The following is a 22223-nucleotide window of genomic DNA, read 5'->3' as shown; positions in this document are numbered from 1 at the left end:
CTTTTTGTCCATATAGATACAAATAGTGTTCATGTATGAGATCTATGGCTAAAGTAATAATTAAGATTATTTTTTATTAAAATTGAAATCATGATTACTGATTGTTAGGTAAAGCAGTGTTGGGGTGTGAACGTAATACCATCATGTCATTTGTAATGTCTAAGAAAAAAACTATAGATAAGCGTTATCCAAATATTTATAGACAAATATTAGTTTTTTTCTATTCTTTAATAATATCAACTTGTCAACTTTTTGTCATGCCATAATGTATTTATCTCTATTTATACATTTTGATAGAGGGAGTTTTTATTATTATTATTATTTATTTAATTGATGTACATTTATATGTACATGTAGATGATGTATCAGATCAACTAAGAATTTGAGCAGAAATTAGTTAAATTTGCATTACGGTCGTCGGAAAAGAAAAATGCATAAATTAGCAGCACCGGTTTATAAGCAGCAGGGTTCAAAGCGTCGGGGGAGGGGGAAAGCAGCGGTTTATAATCTAGAATTTACAGTACTATTACATGTTGTTGACGATGTTCACTAAAAAACGACGGATTCCAATATACGTCAATATGTGCTGTTAATCGGTCGATCCCTTGTCTCTTGTTTTCATATTAGCATTTAAGCTCGCTAGCTTGCTTCTTCGGTATAGGAGCAGTGTCACCACTGGTATGTGACATTATCAAAGTTTTATCATTCACAGTTTTACAATAATTGTTATTTGAAAAGGTACCGTATATTCCGGACTATAAGGCGCACTCAAATTCCTTTTTTTTTCTTCTCAAAACTCGACAGTGCACCTTATAACCCTGTGCGCCTAATGTAAGGAATAAGTCTGGTTGAGCTTACCGACCTCAAAGCAATTTTTTTTGGTACATGGTGTAATAAGGGTGACCAGTAGATGGCAGTCAAACATAAGAGATAAGTGTAGGCTGCACCGTTTGATGTGCTTCAACATACGAGTATTATTATGGTGTCATATTATCTGGTGTTTTGTTTCACAAAATATGCAAAAGCAACTTTTCTTACCTTCTGGTACCTGCTGATCTGTATTTGGGATCTGCATAAGTCCTGAAAAATTGCGCGCATCCGCTTTTGTAGTCTATAAGCTTCTTCTTTTTCTTGTTATGGGACATTCATCCTATTGCCATTTTTAATATAAAGTAGTGTAAAGTTCTTACTTATATCTGTCAGTAAACTCGCCATGAAAGCGCTAAAACATACCGATATAGTGAGTTTACATTATTCACCCAAGGAACTTTAGTTGTTAGAGAGTTCCAGTCGGACGTTTTTTCACGGGACGCATTTCCGGTGTTGTTTTTGTTTCCGGATGAGGAGATGCTGCTCCGTTATTGATTGAAGTAAAGTCTGAATATCATTAAAACAGTTAGCTCCATCTTTTGACACTTCTTCCACTCCCGTCCTTGCACGCTACACCAAAGATGACGGGGAGAAGACGCTGTCGAAGGTGAGCCACGTAAATAAGACCGCCCACAAAACGGCGCATCCGGAAGCGACTGTCATAAAGCAGCTTGAAGATGATCTGTAAAACATCATCTATGCAGCATTTTGACCAAATAACCACCATTTCATGTTATTTAGACCAGTGTTTTTCAACCACTGTGCCGCGGCACACTAGTGTGCCGGGAGATATTGTCTGGTGTGCCGTGGAAAATTATGCAACGTCACCTAATTGGTCCAAAAAATATTTTTTGCAAATTAATAATTATAATCTGCAAATAATCTGCTGTTGCTTAGTGACTTTGCTGTGTAGCGAGCTTGGCAGGGTAACCATGCAGTACTCTTCCATATCAGTAGGTGGCAGCTTTGTTTTGTAAAAGTCGGAATGTGTCGGGTTAAGTTAAAGTTAAAGTTCCAATGATTGTCACACACACACTAGGTGTAGTGAAATGTGTCCTCTGAATTTGACCCATCCCCTTGTTCACGCCCTGGGAGGTGAGGGGAGCAATGGGCAGCTACGGTGGCCATGCTCTGGAATAATTTTTGGGGATTTATCCCCCAATTCCAACCTTTGATGCTTAGTGCCGAGTAGGGAGGTAATGGGTCCCATTTTTATAGTCTTTGGTATGACTCGGCCGGGGTTTGAACTCACGACCTACCCATCTCAGGGCGGACACTCTAACCACTAGGCCACTGAGTAGGATAGGGTATGTATGTATGTGATGTTTCAACCAAAGATGAACAAAAGGGAAAGGAAAAGGCAATGAAGCATAGGGAAGACTATGCAAAACGACAGTAAAACTGAACTGGCTACAAAGTAAACAGAAACGGAATGCTGGACGACAGCAAAAACTTGCAGAGACGGCGTCCACAAAGTACATCCGTACATGACATGGCAATCAACAATGTCCACACAAAGAAGGATAGCAACAAATTAAATAGCCTCTCTTGCTAACACAAAGCAGGTGCGGGGAATAGCGCTCAAAGGAAGACATGAAACTGCTACAGGAAAACACCCAACAAAACAGGAAAGCAAGAACTAAAGCACCACACACAGGAAAACACAAACAAACTCAAAATAAGGCACGACGACCTGGTGAAGCAAAAAAATGTTAACGTTTTCTGCTGGTGGTGTGCCTCCGTATTTTTTAATGAAAAAAATGTGCCTTGCCTCAAAAAAGGTTGGAAAACACTGATGTAGACCACAAGGAAGTGTTTTCCATTTAGAAAAAACAAAAACAATAATATGACTCCTTTAATGCGCCTTATAATCCGGTAAAAAAGATTTATAAAAAATAGACCATTCATCGGCAGTGCGCCTTATAATCTGGTGCGCCCTATGGTCCGGAAAATCTAATCGGTAATACTAACCATGGGAAATTTTACTGCACTTTATCATTATACAGTTTATCCTTGCATCCCTAATGGTGAACAATTATTGGTGATTTTCAACCAAAAATAAAGTCATCACTCACACTCTTTAAACTCTTGTTGCGCTTTGCTTAAAATAAATGCTTCGTAGCCTTGTTTAATTGGCCCTAAATTCAATATTGAAATCTGAAAATCTATTATTAGCTATGACTCTTAATTTGCTTTGTCACCGATAACACAAAGCTTTCCTCAGTTTTTCTGCATGCTACATGAATAATAATAAAAAACAATGGAAGCTAGCTGTCAATGCAAAAGCTAAGCAGTTTTATACGTTGTGCATTTTGTTCTTGTACTGTACCGTGACTTTAAAAATGGTGGTACGTACTCCTAATACATATCGTACTTTACATGAGTTTATGTTGTCACGGTGATAGAAGAGCAGCCACAACAACCTCAGCATTCCATTGGCGATAAGACTTCATGCATACTTAGCATTGTTGTGTGCAGCCAACATCCAAGAACACCAGACACCTTGTTTATCCATTGTGTTGCCGTTGGTAGATAACGATTTTCTGTACTCAGTGTAAACACACTTTCTTTGGGAGTATGTAGCCCAGGTAGCGTTAGCCCGTAGCATGTGCTACATGTTAGCATCATTAGTTTCAGTTGACCACGGTGTGTTGTTCCGTGATCACTGAAGTAGACAAGACACTAATAGCCTGAATGCCGTGCACCCCCCCACCCGTCCAAGCAGGTGTGTTTCCATGGTAACCAAAGGGAGGGCTCAGACCAGTATTTCAGGTTCCAGAGGTTGAGTCACTCACAGAAGCCTCTCAAAGAGGACGGCAGACATGTCATTGTGTGGATTTGTCTTCTTTGCGTGACGCTGGTAGGGACATTCCTCACAAAGCAGTCGCCGTGTAGCTGCTCGCACGCACGTCTTCCCGGTGAACGGGCTAATGGTCTGGTGTCATGTTGATTATGTCATCATATATCCCCCCCCCCCCCCCCCCCCCCGCCACAGCACAACTGGACCAGGAGCACGTCTCCGATCTAGACTGTGAGGATACCGGTCCACCGATCAGGAAATTCTCTGCATAGTTTAGTGGTGCCCGCCATGGCGCCTTTGTGCTCATGTGACTTACTTCTCTGAGGCTGGAGGACAGTTCATTCATCAGACTTTTACAAGCCCTCTCTTACATTTTTATTTTATGGCTCTAATTAGCTTTTTAAATCCGCTGCAAAACATATGTATTCATCACCGCAAGTCTATTACCGTATTTTTCGGATTATAAATCGCAGTTTTTTTCATAGTTTGGCCGGGGGTGCGATTTATACTCTGGAGCGATGTATGTGTGAAATTATTAACACATTACCGTAAAATATCAAATAATATTATTTATCTCATTCACGTAAGAGACTAGACGTATATCAGCTATCGTCACACACACACACACACACACACACACACACACACACACACACACACACACACACACACACACACGTCAACGGATTTAGCGATTAGGAGTGACAGATTGTTTGTTAAACGTATAGCATGTTCTATATGTTATAGTTATTTGAATGACTCTTACCATAATATGTTACGTTAACATACCAGGCATGTTCTCAGTTGGTTATTTATGCCTCATATAACGTACACTTATTCAGCCTGTTGTTCACTATTCTTTATTTATTTTAAATTGCCTTTCAAATGTCTGTTCTTGGTGTTGGATTTTATCAAATAAATTTCCCCCAAAAATGCAATTTATACTCTAGTGCGACTTATATGTTTTTCCTTCTTTATTATGCATTTTTCGGCCCGGAGCGACTTATAATCCGAAAAATACGGTATTTATGTCATCGTAACGTGTCGTCTACATGAATTCAACAGGAAATTAGATGTTAGCTTCATAACCTTGTGAGGTGAGTTTTAAAACTATATATATATATACAGTATATATATATATATATATATATATATATATATATATATATATATATATATATATATATATATATATATATATATAAATGTGTGTATATATATATATATATATATATATATAAATGTATATTAATATATTAGGGCTGCAACATCAAATCGATTATAAAAATAGTTGGCGATTAATTTAGTCATCAATTCGTTGGATCTATGCTATGCGCATGCGCAGAGGCAATTGTTTTTGTTGTTGTTTTAAAAAAAATATTTATTCTATTTTTTATTTTTTTTATAAACCTTTATTTATAAACTGCAACATGTACAAACAGCTGAGAAACAATAATCAAAATAAGTATGATGCCAGTATACTGTTATTTTTTCAATAAAATACTGGAAAGGATAGAAATTTAGTTTTCCATCCGATTTTAATCGATTAATCGAAGTATTAATCGACTATCAAATTAATCGTTAGTTGCAGCCCTAATATATATATATATATAATGGCAATAGACATGTAACCGATGTCAATAAAAAATGCGTTTGATAAAATGTTAAACTTTTTTTTCTTTGTCGGGTAAAAAAGCGGAAGTTTTTCGCTCTCTGGCAGCTGAGCAACACAGGAAGTGATCACTGATCCGTGAGAGGCACATGCTCACAGCCAATCAGGTAACAGTATCAACTATCAGGGAGGGCCAGATGATTATATTAAAAATTATTATCACGATTATTTTAATAACACGATTATTCATTGTTTTGAAAACATGAGTTGTTAGTATAGCACCAAAACTCAACTTTAAATATTATTTTAAAGAACAACAGAAATAAATTGGTAAAGAATAAACAAAACAAGTAAAATAATAATAATGAAACGAGAAAATTTTGATGGGCCTGCTATCTGTGCCCTGGACCTCTGGCCTGGGGTCGTCGGAAGCCGGCATACGTATTAGATGGTGCCGAGTGTCTGAGACTGTGAGTTTTAGGTATAACTGTACCAATTGAGCCACAGAGCTAGCCTAAAACAGTAGCATGTTTACATAAAAATGCTAACACTTAGCATGTGTGCTAACAATAGCGTGATAACAGTCAGCATGTTTCATTTTCCCAAGTTATATGACTCAAAGGTGTATGGCTGTGGAAATAGAAAAAAAAAAGTGTGAAATTAGACGAAAGATTTAGCAGGCTTAAGTTAGCTTGCTAGCATACTATCGTTCGCATGCTAACAGTTACCACTATAGTCATATACCAAGTTATATGAGTCTGGGCTAAATGGTTGCAAAATTAGCTCAAAAAGTTAGCATGTTAATGTTAGCATGCAAGCAAGCTAACGTGAGCATGATAATAGTTAGCTTGTGTCACATACCAAGTTATAAGACTCCAAGCTGTATGACTGGGGAATTAGAGGGGGGGGGGGGAGTATAATTAGCTAAAAAAGTTAGCACTGCTAGCATGCTAACATTAGCATGCTAGCAGTTAACAAGTGTCAAACATATGTGGGGGTTCGTTGGCCTGTTCGTCTCGTATTAGACATAAGAGAAACGTGTGGAACTATAAAAATAACTAAAAATTCCCACGCAAATTTTGATAGGCCTGCTATCTGTGCTTTGGACCTCTGGTCGCCGGCGTACTTATTAGATGGTGCCGAGTGCCTGAATCCGTGAGATTTAGGTGTAACTGTACAAAATGAGCCACAGAGCTAGCCTAAAACAGTAGCATGTTTACATAAAAATGCTAACACTTAGCATGTGTGCTAACGATAGCATGATAACAGTCAGCCTGACTCAAAGGTGTATGGCTGTGGAAATAGAAAAAAAAAGTGAAATTAGATGAAAAAGTTAGCAGACTTAAGTTAGCTTACTAGCATGCTATTGTTAGCATGCTAACAGTTAACAAGTGCGGAATGTTGCTTCGAGGTCGGTAAGAAAAAACTGAATTATGTCGTACATTAGGTGCACCGGTTTATAAGACGCACTGTCGAGTTTTGAGGGGGAAAGGGGATTTTAAGTGCCTCTCATAGTACGGAAAATACGGTACATATGTGTAAATACTAGGGGTGTAACGGTACGTGTATTTGTATTGAACCGTTTCGGTACGGGGGTTCCAGTTCGGTTCGGAGGTGTACCGAACGAGTTTCCACACGGACATATGAAGTAGCCGCCTAAGCTAATGTCTTAACAAGCTGCTCTGCTTTCTGCCTCTGGCTCCTACACAGCACCCAGCATTGTCCCACCCACACAACCATCTGATTGGCTGTTACCGCTATGGTTGTAACCAATCAGCAGTGTGTATTCAGAGCGCATGTAGTCAGTGCTTCTGCGGTGGGGTTAGCAGGTGTTTAGCAGGTGAGCATCAGGCAGCGGACTCTCCCCAAATTGAAATAAAAACCTCCCAGTCAGCTACTAGTAACATCACTATGTGCCCGTTGACCTTCTAGAAACAAACTGCAGCTCAGTTCGCTCGCAGTCCTGGCTTGAGGTGAAGGCTAATTAACTTTTAGCGTAACGTTAGCTCATTTTGCGGTGTGTGTGGGTGTGTGTTTGCTCATTGTGAGGTGTGTGTGAGTGTGTAATCATTAGTAATGTAGCAGCCTAGTTTTGAATGGCAGGGTCCCTGCTATCACATGTTGATAAAAATATAACATTTACATAATAAAAATCAACTACAGGCTTCCCAAATGCTGTAATAAATCAAGCATGATGAGTTGACTTGAAACTGTTTAATGTTGCACTTTTTATATGTAGAAGAAAAGTTTTGTCATTGTATTTAATCTGAGCAACAACTTGAGGCAGTTTAATGTTGATTAACGTGGGCAGAATTATTATAGTGTTCCCAATGTTAAAAGGATAAAGCCATTGTTTACAATTTTGGTAAATAAATAACCAAAAAAATTATATTTTGTTGTTTTCTTACTGTCCCGAAAATGAACCAAACCGTGACCTCTAACCCGAGGTACGTACCGATCCGAAATTTTTGTGTACCGTTACACCCCTAGTAAATACACAAAAACAAGTAGGAAAAGTAGGTTTTGTAGCATAGGATCCCAACTTAAGAGGTGTTTTGAGGTAATACAAAAGAAAAAGCCTTGAAAATAGTATAAGAAAAGTCCAATTTAATCGCCAATCTACTATAAAAAGACATTTAGCTATGCTCAATTCTTCAGCTAACATAGACACAAAAGAGTAAAATGTGAAATAAAGTTCCCCGGTTCAAACGTCCGCAGCAAGATGAAAATAATTGACCTTTGACAATGGTGTTTTTATAGGTACACATTATTATAGGACATACACACAAAGACCACCAACCTGACAACTGCTTCATGATGCTGTGTAATGAAAATGACTTTACCAAAAAAGTAATTGATTTACTAACCAAATTACTCTTTAATAAATGTAACTAATTACTAGGGAAAGAAATTAATTTGTTACTTTAAAAAAAAATTAAAAAAAATTCAAATATCTGGCATAATGCAGTTAAGATTAGTTTTATATCAAGTATATGAGAGCAGCGTGTTTAAAATGCAGTGCCTGGTGGATAGTGACATCAGTGAGTCCACGCTCTGAGTCTCACAGGTATCTTAACTTGAGCTGTTTTTGTTAGCTAAGTAGGCTAGCAGGGGCATTTTGCAGTTGACGACTGACGGCAGTTCTCTTGATTCTTTCACTGGTTTGTGTTTCCTCTGCTCAACAGATTGAATATGCTTCCATGGCTGTGTTCTTGTCAACAAACAGGGTATTGTTTGGATGTTTGGATTTGTTCTTCAATATTCCCTCCGACCCTTGTAGTACCGTATTTTCCGCACTATAAGGCGCACCGGATTATTAGCCGCACCTTCTATGAATTACATATTTCATAATTTTGTCCACCAATAAGCCGCCCCGGACTAAAAGCCGCGCCTACGCTGCGCTAAAGTGAATGTCAAAAAAACGCTGCGCTAAAGTGAATGTCAAAAAAACAGTCAGATAGTTCAGTCAAACTTTAATAATATATTGAAAACCAGCGTTCTAACAACTCTGTCCCAAAATGTACGCAAATGTGCAATCACAAACATAGTAAAATTCAAAATGGTGTAGAACAATAGCAACATAATGTTGCTCGAACGTTAATGTCACAACACACAAAATAAACATAGCGCTCACCTTCTGAAGTTATTCTTCATTCGTAAATCCTTCGAATTCTTCGTCTTCGGTGTCCGAATTGAAAAGTTGGGCGAATACGGGATCCAAAATGGCCGGTTCCGTCTCGTCGAAGTCACCGGAGTCAGTGTCACTGTTGTCCAGCAGTTCTGTGAATCCTGCCTTCCGGAAAGGTCGGACCACAGTTGTGACCGAAACTATCTGCCCAGGCATTTACGATCCACTGGCAGATGTTGGCGTATGTCGACCGGCGCTATCTGCCCGTCTTAGTGAAGGTGTGTTCGCCTTCGGAGCTGTGTGAAAAAAGCCACCCGGCCTCTTCGCGTAAACTTCCCTTAACCACTCGCTCATCTTTTCTTCATCCATCCATCCCTTCGAGTTAGCTTTTATGATGACGCCGGCTGGAAAGGTCTCTTTTGGATGGGTGGAAGTTAGCATGGCAAGCTAGAACCACAGTGAAGGATGACTTCTCATTCCCTGTGGAGCGAATATTCACCGTACGTGCTCCCGTTCCACAGTGCGGTTCAGTTGCTGTGAAATACGGTAGTAATCCGTGTGCGGATGGAGAGATTGCGTCTTTTTATGAACCGGATCGTTTTGTAGGAGCCATTTTGTGGTCTTTACAGATGTAAACAGGAAATGAAACGTACGGTGATATCCGCGCGTTTTTTCTTCTTCTTCCGGGGGCGGGTGAAGCGCTTCCTGTTCTATGGGGGCGGGTGAAGCGCTTCCTGTTCTATGGGGGCGAGTGCTTTCATTGGCGGTTGCTTGCGTAGAAGAAGAAGCGCTTCCTGTTCTACCGGGAAAAAAGATGGCGGCTGTTTACCGAAGTTGCGAGACCGAAACTTTATGAAAATGAATCGTAATAAAGCGCACCGGGTTATTAGGCGCACTGTCAGCTTTTGAGAAAAATTGTGGTTTTTAGGTGCGCCTTATAGTGCGGAAAATACGGTAACTAGTGCGCAGTGCCGTTTGTCAAGTTTTAAGGTGGTGAAAAAAGTTTTTTTTACTGACCAGTTCCTCCATTAAGACCTTGTTTCTTCTGTGTGTGAGCTCGGGGTTCAAGTCATGCACCTCTTTGTGCATGGCACAGGAGAGAGGGACACACACAGTTTTAATCGCATTCAATCACTTGTTCATTTGGTTATGGTTTGAGTTTATTTCGAACATGCTATACAGACGGGCGAACATTTTACTCTAGTTTGATCAAATTTGGATGGATTTATTTTACACAACCTATTTGTACTCGCAAATGCAATTAAATAGCTCACACTTTACAGCCCTGGCTTAGCCGTAACTTCCTGGCACTAAAACCTGCAGAAAATAGTTCTTCTCATGTTTTTTTATGTTTACATTTTGACACTTTGACTACTTTGTTACACTAGTCCTTATGTTTGCATCTGCATTTCCATGCTTGTGTTGACATTTCCTTTTCGTCTTGATAGCTGAGTGGATTATAATCCGAGGAAGGCTACATTTGAGATAAAAAACGTTTACATTTAATATATTTTTCTTCTGGTCCTTAATTTTGATAGGTCATAAAAATATCAATAGTCGATATCGACCGATATAGAGCATTTATATGGTGATACAGTTTTCAGCCATATTGTAATAAATATGATGCTTCATTTTATTTTATAAAGCGCCCTTCTAGGCACTGAAGGACACAGGACAAAACACCAAATAGGGACCAATAAAATCTTTAAAAAATTAGATGAACTTATAACGGAAGGAATTGCAGACTGTCTCTTAAAAACACAATGGATTTCTAATATTAAAGTGAATAAGCAGAGTAAGTGTTGCTTGATTTGAAGAGACTAAATAAGTCCATATTGCGGAGACGGGGGGCCGAGCGGCTATGGCTGTGGCCCCCATGGTGGACAGACGAGATGAGGGGACAGTGAGAGACTGTAGCAGTGTGATGATCAGCTGATGCTCTGCGCCTTCTGAATCTTTCCATCAGATAGTCCTCACTCTGAGGAGGCTCTTTGTCTTGTATAAAAGCTGCCTGCAGCTGTTTCTATAAGAGATCGACCGCTTCTTTCTTATTCGTAGTCAAAGAGGCCGATAACGGATATTTGGAGCCGATATTCTTTCACAATAAAAGTTATTTACCGTATTTTCCGCACTATAAGGCGCACCGGATTATTAGCCGCACCTTCTATGAATTACATATTTCATAATTTTGTCCACCAATAAGCCGCCCCGGACTAAAAGCCGCGCCTACGCTGCGCTAAAGTGAATGTCAAAAAAAAGCTGCGCTAAAGTGAATGTCAAAAAAACAGTCAGATAGTTCAGTCAAACTTTAATAATATATTGAAAACCAGCGTTCTAACAACTCTGTCCCAAAATGTACAAATGTGCAATCACAAACATAGTAAAATTCAAAATGGTGTAGAGCAATAGCAACATACCGGTAATGTTGCTCGAACGTTAATGTCACAACACACAACACACAAAATAAACATAGCGCTCACTTTCTGAAGTTATTCTTCATTCGTACCGGTAAATCCTTCGAATTCTTCGTCTTCGGTGTCCGAATTGAAAAGTTGCGCTAGCGTGGCTTCCAAAATGGCGGGCTCCGTCTCTTCGAAATCATCGGATTCAGTGTCGCTGTTGTTGTGCAGCAGTTCTGTGAATCCTGCCTTCCGGAAAGCTCGGACCACAGTTGTGACAGAAATATCTGCCCAGGCATTTACAATCCACTGGCAGATGTTGGCGTATGTTGTCCGGCGTTGTCTGCCCGTCTTAGTGAAGGTGTGTTCGCCTTCGGTCATCCATTTTTCCCACGCAGTTCGCAGTCGTGATTTGAATGCCCTGTTGACACCAATATCCAGCGGTTGGAGTTCTTTGGTTAATCCACCCGGAATGACGGCGAGTGTTGTATTTGTGTGCTTCACTTGTTTTTTGACACCATCTGTGATGTGGGCGCGCATAGAGTCATATATCAACATGGACAGAGCAGCGTGAAAAAAGCCACCCGGCCGCTTCGCGTAAACTTCCCTTAACCACTCGCTCATCTTTTCTTCATCCATCCATCCCTTCGAGTTAGCTTTTATGATGACGCCGGCTGGAAAGGTCTCTTTTGGCAAGGTCTTCCTTTTGAATATCACCATGAGTGGAAGTTAGCATGGCAAGCTAGAACCACAGTGAAGGATGACTTCTCATTCCCTGTGGAGCGAATATTCACCGTACGTGCTCCCGTTCCACAGTGCGGTTCAGTTGCTGTGAAATACGGTAGTAATCCGTGTGCGGATGGAGAGATTGCGTCTTTTTATGACCCGGATCGTTTAGTAGGAGCCATTTTGTGGTCTTTACAGATGTAAACAGGAAATGAAACGTACGGTGATATCCGCGCGTTTTTTCTTCTTCTTCCGGGGGCGGGTGAAGCGCTTCCTGTTCTATGGGGGCGGGTGAAGCGCTTCCTGTTCTATGGGGGCGGGTGCTTTCCTTGGCGGTTGCTTGCGTAGAAGAAGAAGCGCTTCCTGTTCTACCGGGAAAAAAGATGGCGGCTGTTTACCGAAGTTGCGAGACCGAAACTTTATGAAAATGAATCGTAATAAAGCGCACCGGGTTATTAGGCGCACTGTCAGCTTTTGAGAAAAATTGTGGTTTTTAGGTGCGCCTTATAGTGCGGAAAATACGGTAAACATTAATATAGGATACGTCAGTAAACAGCTGAAAAAAGCTTTTTTTTTTTTACTTTTTTTTTAGGAAACATGGGACCAGTAGTGACTAAGGTTGTACGGTCTACCGGTACTAGTATAGTCTTGCGGTACTAATGATTAAAAAACTGTACTATACTCCGTTTGAAAAGTACCGGTTCCCCATTTTGCTTTTGCTTTTTTTAACAAGCATAACAGCACGTCGTGTCATTGCTGGTTTTACAAGCAGAGGAGCATGTTCGGCAGCACACACACACAGAGTACTTACAAGAAGACAGTGTGTAGACAGAAAAGGGAGAATGGATGCATTTTGGCTTAAAAACTAACGATAAAGGTGAAGCCATAACAATGAAACGCCGTCAGGAAGAGGTGCTTTAAGACATTGCTAGCTAGCTAGCGGCGAATGTCCATCCGCAATCGGCAGTATATTTACAGTACAGGCCAAAAGTTTGGACACACCTTCTCATTCAATGCGTGTTCTTTATTATTTTATGACTATTTACATAGTAGATTGTCACATCAAAACTATAAATGAACACATGTGGAGTTATGTACCGGTACTTAAAAAAAAGGTGAATTATCTGAAAACATGTTTTACATTCTATCCATCCATCCATCCATTTTCTACCGCTTGTCCCTTTTTTGGGGTCGCGGGTGGTGCTGCAGCCTATCTCAGCTGCATTCGGGCGGTTATAGTTTCTTCAAAATAGCCAGCCTTTGCACACTCTTGGCATTCTCTCGATGAGCTTCAAGGGGTTGTCACCTGAAATGGTTTTCACGTCATAGGTGTCAATAGTTTTGATGCCTTCAGTGACAATCTACAATCGTCATGAAAATAAAGAAAACCCATTGAAATGAGAAGGTGTGTCCAAACTTTTGGCCTGTAGTATCTATCTATATATATATATATATATATATATATATATATATATATATATATATATATATATATATATATATATATATATATATACACACAGGCCAAAAGTTTGTGAAGGAGCCAAGAATTGTTTATATTCTAAAGTTCACGATATTTTCGGGTTCCCTTACATTGTTGTTTGATACTGGACACATGAGAACTTAAATTATGACCAATGTATTATCCTGTAACTACTTGGTATCGGATCGATGTCTAAAATTTGTGGTATCATCCAAAACTAATGTAAAGTATCAAACAAAAAAGAATAAATGATTATTACATTTTAACAGAAGTGTGGAACATGTTAAAAGAGAAAATAAGCAGATATTAACAGTAAATGAACAAGTGGATTAATAATCAATTTTTACAGCTTGTCCCTCATAATTTTGACAAAATAATAGAATGATAAATGAAAATATGTTACTGCATATGTCAGCAGACTAATTTAGGAGCCTTTGTTTGCTTACTTACTACTAAAAGACAAGTTGTCTTGTATGTTCACTATTTTATTTAAGGACAAAATTGCAATAAGAAACATATGTTTAATGTACCCTAAGATTTTTTGTTAAAATAAAGCCAATAATGCCCTTTTTTATGGTACCCTTTATTTAGAAAAGTACCAAAAAGTATTGAAATACATTTTGGTACTGGTACCAAAATATTGGTATGGAGACAACCCTAGTAGAGACAATGTTTTATGCGGCGCTAATGTCGTGATTAATTGAGCAGAAAACAACATCAAGCACCTTTGTTACGTGTGTCCAAGCGGAGCATCAACATTTGCATTCACGAGGAATCTCCAGGGAAAATGAGTAAATATATTGCGTTTCTCTACATCATAATAACTTGCCATCTACCAAATTTTATAGATTTAACAAATTTTAAGGGAACCCGAAAATATCGTGAACTTTAGAATATAAACAATTCTTGGCTCCCTCGTTGATGATAGTTGAGATATTTTTCCAAACTGGCTGACATTTCTTCCTGGACGTTACAGAAAGTATGAAAATGTGTGAGCTGCTGCCTGCTCCTCCTTTATGATAATCTATTTGTCAGGATATTTACACACAGTTTGGATTTTTGCCAGATAACTTTTCTCTCGTCCTAATGTCACATTATTTGATTGAATCACGCAACATGAAACTCTGCGCGCTCCTTTCATGAGCCCACACTCCGAGTGTTATGTACAGAGGCTTGTCCAGCGACTCGATTTCTGCGGTAGCGAACGCAAACAAAGTGGGACCGGGAAGATGCCACGGAAGAAGGACAAAAACTGGATTTCCCGGCAAAGATTTAAAGATTTGGCCGGTAAGCAGAGGAGACGAACTGAGGAGGTAGTGAAAGGGTGGGCGTGGCTGCGTGAGCACACCCAGAGAAGAATTCTCACAAGAACTCGAATAAATGCCCCGTCAGATGTCAAAACATATTTGGGGAGAATTATTGACAATGAGAGTGATTATAATTCTTGGATAATAACAAAAAATAGGGTCCAGCAAAGAGAAATTACCGAATTTTCCGGACTATAAGGCGCACTTAAAAACCTTTTTTTCCCTCAAAACTCAACAGTGCGCGTTTTTAACCCGGTGCGCCTAATGTAAGGAATACGTTTGGTTGAGCTTACCCACCTAGAAGCTATTTTATTTGCTACATGGTGTAATGATAAGTGTGACCAGTAGATTGCAGTCACACATAAGAGATAAGTGTAGACTGCACTATTATGGCAATATGACTCAAGTAAACAACACCAACATTTTATATGTTCCATTGAAAATATAGAACATTACACACGGCGCTCAAAAATCTATCAAAATGTTTTAGTACGGCTTTGGTAAGCTTGATGTGCTTCAACATAGGAGTATTATTATGGTGTGTGTAAAAGGTAAGACATATTTTGTGTTTTGTTTCACAATATTATGCAAAGGCAACTTTTCTTACCTTCTGGTACCTGCTGATCTGTATTTGGGATCTGCATAAATCCTGAAAAATTGCACGCGTCAGTCTTTGTAGTCTGTGCCGACACCGTAGTCGCTAAGCTTCTTCTTTTTCTCTACCTTCTTTGTTATGGGACATTCATCCTCCGCTGTTGCCATTTGTAATATAAAGTAGTGTAAAGTTCTTACTTATATCTGTCAGTAAACTCGCCATGAAAGCACTAAAACATACCGGTGTAGTGAGTTTACATTATTCAACCAAGGAACTTTAGTTATTAGAGAGTTCCGGTCGGACGTTTTTTTATGGGACACATTTCCGGTGTTTCCGGATGAGGAGATCTGAATGTCATTAAAACAGTTAGCTCCATCTTTTGACACTTCCAAACCCGTCCTTGCACGCTACAATAAAGATGACGGGGAGAAGACGCTGCCGAAGGTGAGCCACGTAAATAAGACCGCCCACAAAATGGCGCATCCCGAAGCGACTGTCAGAAAGCGGCTCGAAGATGATCTGTAAAACATCATCTATGCAACATTTTGACCAAAGAACCACCATTACATGTTATGTAGACCACAAGGAAGTATTTTACATTTAGAAAAAAATTATAATAATATGACTCCTTTAATGAGCTCTATAATCCGGTGCCCCTTATAGATGAAAAAAGATTTAAAATAGACCATTCATCGGCAGTGCGCCTTATAATCCAGTGCTCCTTATGGTCCGGAAAATGCAGTAAGCAGTAAGCAGGGCAAACAGGCTGGTGCTTGAGCAGTGGTTATTACTTACCTACCTGACTAATTCATCATTTTTTAAAATACTGGTATCATGTGTGTGTATATATTGTATCTGCTGATGTAGTTCGATACTGATTCTGAAATATGTCAAAATGTCATAATGGGTTGATATCCAGCTTCTATTAAGACCACACCAGCTGCAGCGCCCCCTGCTGTGTCACACTTTTTCATGCCATGTTGGGGCACTCTTGACAGCTCTTGACGTTTTGGACTGTGTGTTGTCCAGTTACAGGAGACGGTGAAGAGGAAGTTGGAGAGCGCCGCGTCTCCGCTCGGAAGAGAACAGATCAACGGTTTTTCCGATGGCTTCCCCCCCAGCAAGAAGGCGTGTATGGACGCCACCGCCAACGGTTCCCCGATGGACTCCAAACTGGGGATCAGCGACTCTCTCAACACCAACGGTGCGCGCGGGTCGGCGGGCGAGTCGACGGACGGCAACAAGGAGTCAGGCTCGGAGTTTCAGCGCAAAGAAATGAAGCAGGAGCCGGATGACATCCTTCCCATCATGCCTCCCTCCGGAGGAGGCAACAACAACAACAGCCTGCTCCCCGACCTCAACGAGCAGGAGTGGACGGAGCTGATGGAGGAGCTGAACCGCACCGTGGCCTACGAGGACATCCAGGACATTCTTAACGATGGCTTTGAAGACCGCAAAGACCCTCTGGAGATGACGCCAAATCCAGGGAGCACTGGTGGAGGAGGCGCTCAGTCTTCCCAGAGTCTCCTTTCTCTGGACTTGGCCAGCGTCAAAGCAGAGTTCTCGCCCGTCTCGTCCGCTTTCGATCAGGACTCCCGCACAGGTTCCCCCCACGTCAGGTCCACATCTTCTGGACCTCCTCCGCCTCACCCCACCACCTCTCCTGTCGCCACTTCGTCAGCCTCTTCCCCGGCCGTGCCCCCGCCCCAACAGGCCCCGGCCCCCCGGCAGCACCAGCCTCCCCCTGGCCACCTACTTCCTCCAGGCCCCCCGGTTCCCAAAGACCTGTCGCCTGCCCAGCAGCTCCAGCAGTTGGCGGCCCAGCAGCAGAGAGCCCAGCACCTGCACAGCCAGCTGCAGCACAAGCAGCCGCAAGCGGGGGCCAAGTTTCACTCCCAGGGCCCTCATGCCCACCCCTCAGCCTGGACACAAATGGCCAAACCCTCCCAGAGCCCACTCGGGGCGGCTTTTAGCATGGACAAGCCTACAAGCCCCTCCTTGTACCCGCAGGATTTCAATCCCAACGCCCAGAAGCAGCTCTTGATGTCCGGCCAGCCCACCAAGGGTTCCCCCAAGGCGGCAGGGGCCAACAGCTACATGCCAGTGGGCGGCGGCCACCCAAACATGTTGGGCCACCCGACTCAGGGGCCGCCTCTCAACCACCCGCCAGCGCCAGGAGCCCAGGCCCAAGCGGCCATGCTGAATTACAACAACACCAAACCCCTGTCCCACTTTGAGGCAGGACCCGGTCTGTCCAGGGCCCCCATCAACCAGAACCAGAACAAGGCCGCCCTTCTGAGCCTGCTTCGACAGCAACAGCAGCAACAACAACAGATGAAGCAGAAGAACAACATGAACTTCCGTCAGCATCTCACACACTCACAGGTAACTTTGTTTTGTTGTGTTTTGGTCAGGTTCTGGTTCTGGTTTTGTTATAGCAGGTGTGACTGAGTGGAGTTCATTACAGAACAATTTGAATTGTGAGTAAAAGTGAATCAGGGAGCTCTTTTGTTCTGGTTCTGACTAACTCAGGCTGCGCACAAGAGCATCCTCAGTGTGTGTGTGTGTGTGTGTGTGTGTGTGTGCGTGTGTGTGTGTGTGTGTGTGTGTGTGTGTGTGTGTGTGTGTGTTCTTGTATTTCTACCCCTCTTGAGACATCAACAGGGGAAAAGTAGCTTCCATATGAGGAGGTGTGAACAAGTTAGGACATAAATCATGGTACCAATACAGAAAACCATTGCATCTAATAGATAATGTCTCATTTGCACCCCTGGTGGTGAAATCTATCAAAAAGAGGGTGTTCCCAAAAAGGAGGGATTTTTCAAATTGACTGTGTTGGTTTTAAAAGTGCTCCCCCTCTGGTCAACATATGAAATAACAAGTGTGTGTAAAAATTTGAAGTGCGCCCCCTTTGGCCAAAATTAATTTAAAACATTTAAAAAAAAATAGAGACATACTGTAATAACGTGAAGTAAATCATGAAGATTAAAAACCAATTACAAACGAAAAATTCAACAACAAAAAATAAATGAACTAAAAGCAGTCTTTTTCTCACAATGTGTCGACTTTTTTCTTATAAAATTGAGAACAATTTCTCATATTGTTTCTATTTCTCTAATATTGCAATATTTTCTCATAAAATTATTACATTTCTTTATGTAAAATTATTACTTTTTAATGCCCTGATGTGGGATCTGAACCGCGGATGTCGTTGTGGCTTGTGCAGCCCTTTGAGACACTTGTGATTTAGGGCTATATAATAAACATTGATTGATTGAATGCAAAATGGCGACATGTGTGATATAAAACTTTTATCACAATGTTGCCATTTTTTTGTTGTTCCTGTAAAATAGTGACATTTTATGAGTAAAATTATGACAATTTTGCTAAGTAAAATTCTGATTATTATAATATTGCCAACATTTTAGTTTTCTTATAAAATTGTGACTTTTGTCAGGTGAAATGATGACTCTTTTCATAAAATTGCCAAAATGTTAAGCTTTTTCTTGTAAAATTGCAACTGTTATTGAGTAAAATTTCAACTTTTATCATAATATTGCACAAATGTTCCGTTTTTCGTGTAAAATTTTGACTTGCATTGGGTAAAATTATGACTTTTATTATAATACTGCCAAAAGTTTTTTCTTGTGAAATTGTGACCTTTTTCTTGTGAAATTCAAACTTTTTTTTTTTATATATATGCATAGTTTGTATATATTATTAATGTTGTAAATACAAATCTTTATATATCTGGGGTGGGTAGGCATTTTTTGGAGGTCTCAAGAAGGTAACAAATACAAGAATGCGTGTGCGTGTGTGTGTGTGTGTGTGTGTGTGTGTGTGTGTGTGTGTGTGTGTGTGTGTGTGTGTGTGTGTGTGTGTGTGTGTGTGTTGGGTTGTGTGCATGCTTAGCAGCTGGTTGCTTAGGCGCACTGGAGGGGCGGGGGTGCAAGGCGACGACAAAGCAGCCTTTCATTTTGGCTCCAGTCTGTATGTAAATATAGCTGCTACTTCTTGTTTGTGTCCTCTGAAAATGAGAAACTCACAACTTTGAGCTGTGAAAAAGAATCAAGTCCTTGTTTCAGAAGATTATTTATCATGTGTGCTTTACATTAATGTAACAAACAATGCAACCCCTGGAGGGCGCTAGTGCGCCTTTTCAGATAATAACTTGAGGTGTCTCCTCCTCAAACAGGACCAGAACTCCTACCCCGCCCCTCCTCAGGGCCCGAATCCCAGCAACACCATGGCGTCCGCGCCGGTAAACAACGGCATGGCGGCCCAGCCCGGGACGGGTAACCATAGTAACGCGGCCTACCTGAGCAGCCAGGCTGCGGTGGCGGCCGCGCTCAAACAGCAGCAGCATCAACAGATCCTGGAGCAGCAGAAACAGCAGCAGTACCTGCAGAGACAGCAGCTCATGGCGGAACAGGTACGTGGACACCTGCTATGTCCTTCTCTTCTCGTCCTCACGTGTTTGAAGTTCTCTTCTGTCGCTTCTGTCCAGGAGAAGCAGCGACAACAGGACCAGCAGCTGCAGAGACACCTGACCCGACCTCCCCCGCAGTACCAGGACCAGCCAGGCCAGCAGGCTAATCAGAACGCTTTCCCACAGCCGCCGGTCAGCCAGTTTACAGGTGAGGAGATTATAGAACATCAGGGGTGTCCAAACTTTTTACATCAACATTTTGAGATTTTTCATTTACAAAACCAGTACAATATATAACGTCACCCTTAGGGCTACCCTTCATTTTGGTGAATGTTTAAGGTCCCGGGGACCCAAAAGGGTCTCAGTCATTAAAAAATAAGTCATATTGATATTTAAACTTTTTTTTTTTATTACTTTCAACACTTGAATATCTGCAGATCATATCATATATCCGTTGCTATAACGTTTTTAATTTTGTATGGTTTATTCCATTTGTTTTTTTTTGTTTTGTTTTTTAATGTATGAAAAAAACAAAATATGGAATTTTCCCTAAAACTGTTTTTTAAATGGAATATTTGATGTAAAGTAATTGGAGCCTTACATAGGTAAATAATTCATAATAACTTTGCTTTTATTAATTTTTTTGAACAATTGCAGTTTAAAAAAATTACACCAAATAATTAAAAAAATCACACCCTGGGACCTAAAATGGTCTCAGTCATTGAAGCGTTAAAAATAAGTCATTGATATTTTTACTTTTTTTTCTTTTTTACTTTAAACACTTGAATATCTGCAGATCATATCATATATCCGTTGCTATAAGGTTTTTAATTTTGTATGGTTTATGCCAGGGGACCTCAAACTTTTTGACTCCACCTGCACAAATGTACTTCAAAATGTAACAATCAAAATAAATATGACTTTTTTTTTGTTTACTGGGGCATGCATATATAATATGCATTAGTTTGACCATTTAAAATCAACGATAATAAAAAGGAGATGCTAGAAAATAGCATAAAAATGCCCCAAAAACTTGGAAAACGCGATTCATAGCGTTACTTTTTTGTGTAACCATCATGAGCGTTCTGTTCAGGTATATTTCTTTTATATTTTGATAAATCATCATAAATAGGTATTGATCAATATTTAAGCTGTGTGTATTTGATTTAAGTTTGCTTTTGACATCTTATTTAGAATTGTAGTTGAAACTTTTACAACCTTGTGTTGCGCTCATGATGGTGTAACCAAACTAGATTATTTGAATATTTATTCCCTTTTTTACATTTAGTATATTTAAATATACTGTGTCTTATGCTTTTTTCTTTTTGGAACATTTACTATACCGGTACATATAATACAATAAAGTCCCATATAAAATTATGTTTCTAGCAATACTTTAATTTTGCCTTTGAAAGTAACACTCCAATGTCCATCAGTAGAGATATATATATATATATATATATATATATATATATATATATATATATATATATATATATATATATATATATATATAATGTATATATGTATGTATGCGCGATGTCACATTATTGATGGAAAAATGCATTTTTAGACAATATGATTTGCCTGAGCGGCTAGGAGACACCGAGAGTAACAAGCAGTAGAAAATGGATTAGAAAGAACAGATTAAAAAAAAAAAATTAAAAAAAAATTAATTAAAAAAAAAAAGTTTTTTTTTTAACTTGGGACTTCCCGTGGGCCGGGTTTTGGACGCTGGCGGGCTGTAGTTTGGGGACCCCTGGTTTATGCCCTTTTATATTTTTTGTTTATTTTTTTAAATGTATGGGAAAAACACAAAATATGGAATTTTCCCTAAAACATTTTTATTACGGAATATTTGATGTGAAGTAATTGGAGCCTTAAATAGGTAAATAATTTATAACAACTTTGCTTTTATTAATTTTTTTGAACAATGGCAGTTTGAAAAAATTACACCAAATAAAAAAAAATATCACACCCTGGGACCTAAGTCATTAAAGTGTTAAAAATAAAGTCATATGTATATATATATTTTTTACCTTCAGCACTTAAATGTCTATGGATCAGCTTCAGTTCTGTCCGTTGCCATAATTTTTTTTTAATGTTTTATGCCCTTTTTTAAATAAATAAAAAAACGTATTTATGACCAAAACACAAAATATTCAATGTTTTCCCCAAAGCATTTTTCAAAATGGAATATTTGATGTAAAGTAACTGGAGCCTTAAATTGGTAAAATATTCATAACAATTGCTTTTGATTCATAATTTTTTGAACAATGACAGTTAAAAAAAAGGTGTTTTTAACACTACTCTAAGTGTTTAAGTCAAATCAATATATATAATTTTTACTTTCAATGCTTAAATCTCCAAATCA

The 22223-nt window shown here is 39.8% G+C and overlaps 1 protein-coding gene across 2 annotated transcripts in view; it reads left to right on the top strand.

Moving 5' to 3' along the window:
* The window catches only part of maml1 (mastermind-like transcriptional coactivator 1), a 32910-nt gene that overhangs the window by 6110 nt on the left and 4577 nt on the right, over window positions 1-22223 (top strand). For both annotated transcript variants that reach the window (XM_061976836.2, XM_061976835.2), the window contains 3 exons: window positions 16450-17805; window positions 19616-19852; window positions 19928-20057. In XM_061976836.2, coding sequence (XP_061832820.2) covers window positions 16450-17805; window positions 19616-19852; window positions 19928-20057 — 1723 coding nt within the window. The remainder of the gene's footprint in view (window positions 1-16449; window positions 17806-19615; window positions 19853-19927; window positions 20058-22223) is intronic.

The sequence above is a fragment of the Nerophis lumbriciformis genome, linkage group LG16 (genome assembly GCF_033978685.3).
Source record: "Nerophis lumbriciformis linkage group LG16, RoL_Nlum_v2.1, whole genome shotgun sequence".
NCBI lineage: Eukaryota > Metazoa > Chordata > Actinopteri > Syngnathiformes > Syngnathidae > Nerophis > Nerophis lumbriciformis.
The sequence above is the reverse complement of the archived record's forward strand: the minus strand, read 5'-3'. Positions and strand labels throughout refer to the sequence as shown.